An 11,042-nucleotide genomic window follows, 5' to 3' on the forward strand; every position below is an offset into this window, starting at 1 on the left:
GTTAAATCCATGTCCATCATGACAAACCACATTCTGCTTCCTCTGTACTTTGATCTTACACTGACAGTGGTTTTTCTCTACAGCTGGCGGAGGCTGGTGCCCGCTGTGACTTTGCCCTTTTCCTTGGTGCTTCCTCAGAGAATGCCGCTTCTCTTTCTCCAATTGCCAGCTCAGCTGCTGGCCTTAAGATGTATCTGAATGACACCTACTCTCAGCTTAAGATGGACAATGTTTCTGTGTGGATGGAGGTCAGTTTTCAGACTTGTGGGCAGGGTATAGCAAATCGAAACAAGAGCAAAAGAATATAATTATGTGTTTATCCACAGCAAGTTTTTATCTGTAGGAATCAACATTGTGACATACTGAAGCAGAATGGATACTTGTAACTTTCAGTATCCTCTAACTACTTACTGCTCTGCCAACGGTTGGTTGTAGCAGTGTATGTGTGATTAGTGAGCGTTCTCTCGTTTTAATGTAATTTAATTAAAGGGTCAGATTTAACCAAGAGATACTTTGTATGTGATACACACCAAACTGATTTGCTTTGATGTGGGCAGGGTATATAGCGCTGTGCTGGAGCCTCCACATTGGGGGACATGATGTGCTGCTAGGAGTAGTGTGTTGGCTGTGAGTTTTGTGTGTACAACTGGTGCTATGCCAGACCTTGGCTATTGCCTGGGAGTCATGATACAGCATGTGTGTGGCTGGAGGCTTATTACATGGGAGAGTCTGGACGTGCCCTGTACCAGTAAATCACCCATTACCAGTAAATCTGTGCATGCCAGCCCCGTCTCACACTCTCCTCCATTTGCAGCACTTTGAGAAGTGGCCGGCTCACCTGCCCATTGTGGCACATGCAGAGAAACAGACCGTGGCTGCGATTCTCATGGTGGCCCAACTGTACCAGCGTCCTGTTCACATTTGCCACGTAGCAAAGAAAGAGGAGGTAAGTTCCGTTATGGGGGTGGTTGGACCATTGCAGGGGGTGTATGGGGATAATAGGCTTATGGGTTGCTTGGGCCAATTTATGTCTCTGACCATCTTGTTTTTTTTTTTTTTTGAAGATCCTAATTATTAAAGCCGCCAAGCAGAAGGGAATCAAAGTAACATGTGAGGTGGCCCCACATCACCTTTTCCTGTGCCTCAATGACTTGGAGAAAATAGGAGAGGCACGGGGGCAAGTACGCCCCATGCTGGGGACTCGAGAGGACCTAGAATCTCTGTGGGAAAACTTGGATATTATAGACTGTTTTGCCACTGACCACGGTAGGGACCAGGGCAAATTAAGGAGGGGAAAAGGGCAGAAAACTTTGCTGTGATGGGCAGTGACCTTCAACTTCATTGTCCTCTTCTTTCACACAGCCCCTCACTCTGTGGAGGAAAAGGATGGCCCAAACCCACCCCCTGGGTATCCAGGCTTGGAGACCATGTTGCCTCTGCTCCTCACAGCAGTCAGTGAGGGACGTCTGACCATTGATGACATCATTAAGCGTCTGTATGACAACCCCCGCAAGATCTTCTCCTTGCCTGTGCAGGAGAACACTTATGTAGAGGTGAGTGGGTCTGGCCTCTGCCAGGTTGCCTTGTTTCTAATATGTTCTGGCTCAGATATTTTATCTCCTCTGTCTTTTTTCTTTTTAACCTTCAGTCTATTCCTTTAACAACCTTTTCTTCTGTCACCTCTCAATCCTCACTTTTTCTTTCACACCCTTCTTTCCCAGCTTTTCTTCCTGCCGTAAATTAATGCTCTCCTCCCTCTCTAGGTGGACTTGGAGCAAGAGTGGGTAATCCCATCCCACATGCAGTTTACCAGGTCCAGGTGGACCCCCTTTGCTGGAATGAAGGTGAAAGGAGCCGTGCGTCGAGTTGTGCTGCGTGGGGAGGTGGCCTACATTGATGGCCAGGTACGTGAGCAGCTGGTCAACTCTCGATGCACATGGTTAATGCAGTGCTTTGCAGTAGTAAATGCTGTTCAGATATATGGGCTCTAAGTGGAACCAAGGGTTCATTGTAAGAGAAATTACAGAACTGAGATCAGGGTCCCTATGGGTGACCTTTTTCTGTTTTGTATTTTTAAGGTGTTGGTACCTGCAGGATATGGACAGGATGTCAGGAAATGGACCCCACCCGTTGTTGCCCAATCTCACCCCATGGTCAATAAAGAGATACCCAAGGTATGTTGCTTACTGCAGTTACCAAACCATTTGCACTGCCAATTCCTTTCTGCCTTTGATCAGACTAATAAACAAAAGATTTCCCCTTCAGACCCCAGAGCGGCACCGCCATGTTACAGTACAAAGTGAGACCATTCGCAGTCGAGCACCAAGCCCCCGCAGACCTGTTCAGTCGGCAGATGGGCGCTTCTACTTGCCTCCTCGGGTGCATCGTGCTTCAGATCCTGGGTTACCTGGTGAGGCTGAGTTTGGCTTATTGTGGGTATAGAGTAAGGGGTCACTCAGGAGCAGCAGTAGAACAAACTAGCTTAGCAGGTTGTGCCAACAAACAGATATTCTAACCAATCACTTTGTGTTCTTTTCCGTAATTCCTTGTGAGAGAATCATGGATCCATCCTTTTTGCTTTGGAGCACCTTAAATCGCACTATAGTGGGTACGTCACTGACTGATGTGCCTGGGGCAACAAAATGGGGAAAGGGTGTTCTGTTGGGCTCCTCTGCAGTTTGTTCTGGCAGCATGCCATCTTGCCTAGTGGTGTTACCCAAGATATTCCAGCTGCAAGTGCCTCCTGTAAGTAGAGTGCAGAGATGTAGTTAGACCCTGGTTACCCAACCCTACAAACTGGGTCACCTGTACCCTTTACTCGGCACACAGATCATTCCTGTATCTTCTAAATTTTCTGATATTTCTTTTCTTGTTGCTGTATGGCAAATGCTCAATCACAGAACCGATCAAGTACTGGCAAGATGTAATGGCTTGTAGCAGGCAGCAGGTTTACGTACAGCCTGAGACTCCAAATCAGTGGTCTGTTTGAGGCTAGTGATCAGGAGGGAGCAGGACGTTGGCACTGAGAATAAGTATTACAGCCAGGAATAAGTGCTTCATTCACAAAAATTAACAAGTCCAAGTTCAACCTATGTTATTATAAGGCATTTGGCATATTCTAAATCTTAGAGGGAAACCCCGCTTTTCTAATGATAATCCATTATATTGTTATTTATTAGTTCTTTTTAAAAGACAGCCATAAGCCTTCATCCAGATATCGTGCTCACACTTTTTGGCCAATGACCTGGGTGTTTAAACCCCAGGTCCTACGCTCCTGGATTCGAGGAGTCTTACTTCAATTTCTGCAAATTAGGGAACAGGAATAAGTGCTCATTGTCTTCATGTCCCTGACGATGGCAGATATCAATGAAGACATGCTTTGTAATTGTAGATATAAAAAAAGAAAGCTGGAGTCCTCCCCGGTAGCAATGCACACACATTCATCCTGGTACAGTCAAGCTGGGCGCCACTTGCTAGTAGATCTGATCTATCTGCAATTTATCTGCATTCTCTGAAAGCCATTCAAGTTCACTAGAATATAATCTTTTAATTATTGATTCTTGCAGAAAGTGAGGAGATCTGGGCCATGCTTGCTGGTGATATTACCCATAGCACTTGTCTAGGCAAACACTCGGTGATGCCAGTGGGTGCCATTAAGCATTGCTGGGCTGTATCATTTCCATATCCTGTCATTCATACAATCGATTTGGCCGGGGCTCAGAACCTGCTAAGCTCTGTCAGAATTAGGGCATTAATGGTAGCGAGTAGCTAAAAGTGTAACATGTCTGTTTTTAAAGAAACCACCCCCTCTGAACCCCCAGAACAATTCCTGGACTCAGGTACAGTTCTGTGCTACACTGGTTCTGCCAGTTACCCGAACTTCTTGGCCTCTCCTCTGTGCAGCTCTAGAGGTTTCTCTGGTGTTTGCTTGGACATGGCACAGTACAGGCTACTGGTATTGCCAGTTGGTGGATGAGGTGAAAGTGTCGTCACTCAAACACCATTTACCATGTGGTTCTTTCTATGGACTGCTGGTTCTATGCTGGCATCTTTGCATTGTGGCGTTGGTGCTGTAGAGCAGGAGAAATACAACCGTGTTTGTGAGGTCCATGCATGTTGATCTGCTTCCATAGCAATTGGGCATTTCCACATCAACATCAACACTCGCCTTGTGACATCATGAGAGGTGCGGGGAGCACAGTGTTAAAAGTGGAGGTGCAGTTGTGATGCTTTGGCTTTAAAGATATGCTTTTGAGTGAGTGTGCCTAGTCTGGAGACATGTCTGTCTATGTAAGCCCTGTAGCATAAAGGAGTTGTTTTTTTGTTTTTGTTTTTTTTTTACAACTACCATGTGACTCTAGATTGAAAGAGTGAGAATTTCCTCCATATAACACAATCATGTGTTTAGGTCAGATGTGCTCCCTATAGTGTGTTGTGTTGAAAGCTGTGGATGAGTGTGTGGCATATGAGTACACAGTCGTGTATTTATGTGTGTGCAAAGCCTGATAGGAAGGTATTGTGTCCTCCATGTTGTATACTTGAGTTTAACAGGAGAAACGTGAGTTCCAGGTGGTATTTCTTCACTCACCAGTTTGCACACTTTGTCTCTGTGCCAGCAGCAGAGGAGCAGAAAGAGAAGGCACCCAAGAGATCCGTGGAGCCAGGTTATTATAATTCCTACCTGCATTCATTGTGCCGAGTGTGGAAGAAAGAATTATCTCATCCAATTCATTTATATAGGGAGAGAACTTGTAGTGTTGGACTGCAGGGTGGCTGGCTGTGGGTGTCCTAGGTTACGCTTTGTGCAGCTCATTCCATCAGAAACTCATTCCATTCCATGCTTATTTCAATTCCTTCTTCTTTTCTGGTACAGGCTGACTTACTCCAGTGTATATTGGGGTGCACAGACATGATGTTTGTACTTAGGTACTAGTGTGGGCAGTCTAGTCATGCTAATTGGGCCTTAATCTTAATGTTGCATTAGCGCATCTTGCTCTCTAGTCTTTTTCACATTCACTCGCTTAAGCCTTTGATTCAGATTTCCTGGCCTTCTGAAGAGTCAAAAACACAGAAGGCATTCGTTGAGACGGAGGTCTATTACAAGGCTACACAGTGTCTGAATCTACACTCATACCCAACTGTCTATCATTCTTCTCTTTGCTTTGTGCAAGACGGGGCACTATATTATTGCCCATAAGAGTGTTCTTGATTTGGGTGCGGCTTTTCTAAGATAACATAGCTGGTAGTTAAAGGGAGATATAGATTCAGCCAGGTTTGCTTTGGGGATATTTAAGCCATGGGGTGAATGTTGATGGTAGGTTCATCAGCTGTGTGTGATGTATAGAAAAGGCCAGCGAGTGTTTGCCACTGTATTTGAATACATTTTTCTCCTTCTAATTTTAGAGCTGGTGCCCATCCAGGATGGCTATTCCCACCCTCCTCCTATTCCTAGAATTATGTCCCCCCAGAGTACGTCCATGCAAAGTGTCCCTCATGTGCAGACCTCACCCCTGTTGCACCCACTGATTGGCCAGCACATCCTGACGGTTAAGCAGTTCAGCAAAGACCAGGTGAGGTTTTGGTGGAAGAGACTATTGCTATGAGAGAGCTTTGAAGGAAATATTGAAACTATACCTGATACTATAAGTGTATTTATTTGAGTGACATTTTACTTGCAGATCTTTGGCTGGTTTCTGTTTGCTGTTCATCTTTAGTTGTAATTATTATTTAAGGAGTATTCTCTGGAGGCCTCCTCTCTAACTGCCTCTTACGATGTAATGAAAAACATACTCTCTGTCCTGTTGCAGATGTCCCACCTGTTTAACGTGGCACACACGCTGCGCATATTGGTTCAGAAGGAGAGAAACCTAGATATGCTGAAGGTAAGATGGGCTAGTGAGATCACTGAAACTCAACTCAAATAGACATTTGGAAAAACATGAAAAGCACCATATACTGTATAAGAGAAATTCTAATGACAATCTGAGGTGGTGAGAAGTTTGCATCATGTGGCAATGTGCAACATCTAGAAATGCATTTCTTCTAGTGAGGGGAAGGGCAGCATTGAGTTCTGATATGGTCCTGATTAGAGGCAGGCAGGTACTAGAATTCTAATGTCTACCTGCCAAATCTGAGGCCAAAATGTCTAGAGTACTAGACAGTCAGATCATCTTCAGAGAAGCTGGACACTGATACGAAATAGAGGACCTTTCCTGGACTATTTGTTGGTTATTTGAAATGGACAGCATGATGTATGTGGTAGAAGTGTGTTGAGAAGCCAGTGTCTCTAATCTGTGCCTGCTGAACAGGATATAGATGGCATCTGACTTCCATCCCAACCCTGTAGCTTTATTTAGGATGTTTTTAAGCATTTCAGTATAATCTAAATACATGAAAGGCTGAGCTAATACAATGTTAAGGCTTGACAGAACTGATCCATTTATTCACCATGCTGAATAATCCATGCAGCTCTCCAGACCAGTGCATTTGCACTTGTGCAGTACAAGGTGCAGTTAGACAGAGCAGGGAAAGGAGTTGGAGTGTAAAACTCTTAATTACCTGCCCAATAATAATATGCTGCTGCTTGGGTAGAGTAGCATTGCAGGTGGGAAGCCAAAAGTGCTTAAAAAATCCTGGACACTTCTGTGCCATTGCCCTGCTGAACAGGGGAGTCTGTTTGTGACACACTTGTTAATAGGTTTTTGGATCTCAATAACAAACAAGGTGCTCTGGGGTGTGGATATACTATTCCATTATAAATTAAGCCAAGTTGTACTTTTCCAGTTTAACCACTTCCTTCAGCTTTCTGTTCCGACCCTCTTGTACATTTAACATAAGCATCAATCTTTCCTCCTCCAGGGCAAGGTGATGGCCTCCATGTTTTTTGAGGCCAGCACACGTACAAGCAGCTCCTTTGCTGCAGCGATGCAACGTCTTGGGGGCTCTGTGCTCAGTTTCTGTGAGACAACCTCCTCTTCTCAAAAAGGAGAATCACTCATTGACTCTGTTCAGACAATGAGCTGCTATTCCGATGTCCTTGTGGTGAGACACCCAGAGCCTGGAGCTGTGGAGGTAAGAAGTCTGCTGCGGCTGCTACATGTGCTTTCCCAGTCAGGCGCAAGGAAGGCAATTGTAAAGCTGTTTTCCTTTGGGCTCAATTAATTATAGATTTGAATCATTGCATTGATACCGTAATTGTCGGTTATAGTAACTTGCTGGCTAGAGATTGTCTAAGACTGATGAATAGAACACTAGCAAGCTCAGCTGACATCCATCCTAGAGTTCTATGATACCATGTTCCCTATGGTCCACATTTGTGTTTCTTGTACTCCTCAGCTTGCTGCCAAGCACTGTCGGAAGCCTGTGATAAATGCTGGGGATGGAGTGGGCGAGCACCCCACACAGGCACTACTGGACATTTTCACAATCCGTGAAGAGCTGGGCACAGTCAATGGAATGATAGTAAGTGTCGCTAATGTTGACTACATTCACCTATATAAAGTAAAGCCTGCTGCCCATCAATCTGCATTCACATCATCCTGGTGCTAGTTTTTTCATCGGTGCAGACACACCACCAATGGGAGCAAATTTGTTTTCTGATTGATCGACTGAATGAGGTTTAGGGGCTTGTAGTGTTGTGAGACAATGACTCGAGCTATTGCTTCTTTCTCTTGTGACTAGATAACAATGGTCGGCGATTTGAAACATGGCAGGACAGTTCACTCCCTCGCCTGCCTTCTAACGCAGTACCGCGTGACTTTGAGATACGTGACTCCCCGCAGCCTTCGTATGCCCTCCAACATCATACACTTTGTAGCCTCCAAAGGCATTAAGCAGGTGAGAAGCTTCTATGTAACACATCAGGGATACCTTTCTGGCAAGGGCTTTTAGTTCCTGGCACAATAAGCGTATGTGTTGTGATCACTAACCTTTGTTGGCCATTTTCTTTCCTCAGGAAGAGTTTGAGAGCATTGAAGAAGCTCTGCCGGATACAGATGTGCTGTATATGACCCGAATACAGAAGGAGAGATTTAATTCTTCCGACGAGTACAATGCTGTGAGTCCTCTTTCCCAGCTGTGGCACTTTAGATGTCACTAAACTAAAACTCCTAGTCCTCCTAAGCTGGTGATCAGATGACTGCCACTTGCCTTATTGCTTGACAATCCAGGTTGCTTTTGTGAACTGTTATGGTTTTTTTCCCCCCACAGTGTTTTGGCCAATTTATCCTGACCCCACACATCATGACCAGAGCCAAGAAGAGGATGGTGGTAATGCATCCGATGCCTCGTGTGAACGAGATCAGGTAGGACGTTTTTTCATTAAGATAATGCTTGGGGGGTTGTGCACCAAAACCACATCTCTACAGTTACCCAGTTCCATTTAGTCTTCCAGACTCATTTCCCAAGAATATCTTAACTACCTTCTCACTACTTGACCCAGTTGAGCTAGCAATATTCAAACATTTAGACTGTTGCTTCCAGTTCACTGATTCTGTCTGGTGATTTTTGCTCTCTATTCATCTTATTTCTTTAATTCACATGATCTTTCTGATTTACAGTTTTGAAGTGGATTCCGACCCCCGGGCAGCTTACTTCCGCCAGGCTGAGAACGGCATGTATATCCGCATGGCTCTCTTAGCAACAGTTTTGGGAAAATACTAGTTGCCTTCATCTCCACCAACTATAGGTCTGGCCCCTCAACCTCCAAATGCTGAGCAATAGCAACAACATGAGAAACTGAAAGAGGACCTAAACTAATTAGTCTGGTGACTGTCCAGTGATCCTGAAGGGGAAGCAATAAATCCAGTCTCAGTATTAACGTGACCGTATCTGTAAGTGTCTGCAGGGTGCTGCTTAACCTCAGGGTTAATGTTGGTATCACTTTAGCTGAAAGGCCATCTGCAGTAATAATGATAGAATAAGTTGCTCAGATCTACCATGTATGATCCAAACATTTCCCTTCAAATACCCACCGAGCAGTAAAGCACAAGTGCATATGGGCTCTGTTAACTCCACTAATCCTGGAGAGATGCTGCTCATATTAATCTCTGAATCAGCTTGTAGATACATTCCATGCAGCCTAGTGTTATTGGTCTCTATCCAGCAGGTCTGTGGAAGAGCAGCACCTCTAGGCCTACGTCCTATTAACCACTCCAGTTTGATTCCGTAGGTTACAGCCAGAGAAACCAATAGATTGTACAGTGTATTGGGCATCACTCTTAGTAAGAGCCGCAATTTCCACTTGTGCTTTGCCAGGTACCGGCATAGTTTCCATGAGCGTTTAGGGCTATACAAGCCTAATTTCCGACCTGTACATGACTCGCGCATGAAGAGCTTTCAAATGGACTTGCTATTGTGTAGAACTGGCTATCATACTTGGTGGGGCCAAGAAGAGAACTTTCTTGCTACTAACCTTTTGCTGCTTTTAGCGTATGTGCTGAAAAATGATTCCTGGTGCGGGATACACACAAGTCCGAGGGCTTGGGGATTTCTGTGTTGCAGGAGTAGCTGCTACGTAACTGCCAGTGTTTTAGGGACTCAAGACTTTAGATGCTCTTGTGACCGAAGCTTCAGTTTAGCTTGCTGCAGTGATCGGGAAACAGGATGAAGAAACGATGATGGGGGTGCTGGGTCGATGGGTTTTATATTGTTACGGTGAATGAAAGTGAATTGCAACAGTTTGTTCTGTTTCTCAATAAAATGTTCAATAAATGATGAAATTCTGTCTGGTTTGTGCACATTTCTCACATAACTGTGTCAGTGTAGAACAACAAGTTGCAACCACCTCTGCTAACCTGAAAAAACAATGCTCCGGCTTTCTTTGTTTGGCCCCATAACAACTGTCTGTGGCCCCTTATCCAGTGGGAGGAGAAAGTTCTTTCTGTTCCTGGATCCTGTGCTATGGCTGTACACTCCCCAGATTCCATTACAGGTCCTTTATGGACTTCTCTGCACAAGCCCCACTGCTATTATAGTTCTGCTACCTCACTAGCTCTGGCACTACCATGACTGTATGGGTAATAATATGGAGGAAGCAGGACCGCAGTACTATGCTGCAAAGTACATGTATTGATACCATACCTTTCTTACGACTAAGTCCAATGCACTTTAGTGCACTGTTGTGTTTTTAACACTTGCACTTTTTTGCACTTTGGAGACACAAAGCAAAGGATTCAATAAAAAAATCAATAAATGAACTTTGTAGCATAGAGCTGCTGTCCTGTTTCCTCCATTCTCTCTGTATTATTATTGGTGCTATGGACACCTTGCCCTGTCACACCTGCACATGCTGAATTCTCAAAACTTTCATAAGTCTGCACTGGTCCCAGTTACCCATATGGCTCCTATATAGACATGGCTGAAAAATCCCAGTACTGTTCTAGTTATGCACTACTGGGCCCCTGGTACTGTTACAGCTATAGTTCTGCACTACTGGGCCCCTGGTACTGTTTCAGCTCTAGTTCTACACTACTGGGCCCTGGTACTGTTACATCTCTAGTTCTGCACTACTGGGCCCCTGGTACTGTTACATCTCTAGTTCTGCACTACTGGGCCCCTGGTACTGTTACAGCTCTGGTTCTGCACTGCTGGGCCCCTGGTACTGTTACAGCTCTAGTTCTGCACTACTGGGCCCTGGTACTGTTACAGCTCTGGTTCTGCACTACTGGGCCCTGGTACTGTTACAGCTCTAGTTCTGCACTACTGGGCCCCTGGTACTGTTACAGCTCTAGTTCTGCACTACTGGGCCCCTGGTACTGTTACAGCTCTAGTTCTGCACTACTGGGCCCCTGGTACTGTTACAGCTCTAGTTCTGCACTACTGGGCCCCTGGTACTGTTACAGCTCTGGTTCTGCACTACTGGGGCCCCTGGTACTGTTACAGCTCTAGTTCTGCACTACTGGGCCCCTGGTACTGTTACAGCTCTAGTTCTGCACTACTGGGCCCCTGGTACTGTTACAGCTCTATTTCTGCACTACTGGGCCCCTGGTACTGTTACAGCTCTAGTTCTGCACTACTGGGCCCCTGGTACTGTTACAGCTCTA

General features: G+C 45.2%; 1 protein-coding gene across 3 annotated transcripts in view; it reads left to right on the plus strand.

Moving 5' to 3' along the window:
• cad.L (carbamoyl-phosphate synthetase 2, aspartate transcarbamylase, and dihydroorotase L homeolog) overlaps window positions 1-9,719 on the plus strand; it is a 32,726-nt gene extending 23,007 nt beyond the window's left edge. Inside the window, exons 29-44 of one of the 3 annotated variants that reach the window (XM_041563686.1) lie at window positions 84-248; window positions 815-946; window positions 1,065-1,266; window positions 1,363-1,553; window positions 1,764-1,904; window positions 2,079-2,174; window positions 2,266-2,410; window positions 4,617-4,664; window positions 5,404-5,570; window positions 5,808-5,882; window positions 6,859-7,071; window positions 7,336-7,461; window positions 7,681-7,836; window positions 7,955-8,056; window positions 8,209-8,303; window positions 8,559-9,719. In XM_041563686.1, coding sequence (XP_041419620.1) covers window positions 84-248; window positions 815-946; window positions 1,065-1,266; window positions 1,363-1,553; window positions 1,764-1,904; window positions 2,079-2,174; window positions 2,266-2,410; window positions 4,617-4,664; window positions 5,404-5,570; window positions 5,808-5,882; window positions 6,859-7,071; window positions 7,336-7,461; window positions 7,681-7,836; window positions 7,955-8,056; window positions 8,209-8,303; window positions 8,559-8,661 — 2,157 coding nt within the window. In that variant the 3' untranslated portion in view covers window positions 8,662-9,719. The remainder of the gene's footprint in view (window positions 1-83; window positions 249-814; window positions 947-1,064; window positions 1,267-1,362; window positions 1,554-1,763; window positions 1,905-2,078; window positions 2,175-2,265; window positions 2,411-4,616; window positions 4,665-5,403; window positions 5,571-5,807; window positions 5,883-6,858; window positions 7,072-7,335; window positions 7,462-7,680; window positions 7,837-7,954; window positions 8,057-8,208; window positions 8,304-8,558) is intronic. The other 2 variants (XM_018262173.2, XM_018262174.2) reach the window with 2 other exon arrangements.
• Window positions 9,720-11,042: the final 1,323 nt, after the last annotated feature.

This window comes from Xenopus laevis, chromosome 5L, assembly GCF_017654675.1.
Source record: "Xenopus laevis strain J_2021 chromosome 5L, Xenopus_laevis_v10.1, whole genome shotgun sequence".
Classification (NCBI taxonomy): Eukaryota; Metazoa; Chordata; class Amphibia; order Anura; family Pipidae; genus Xenopus; species Xenopus laevis.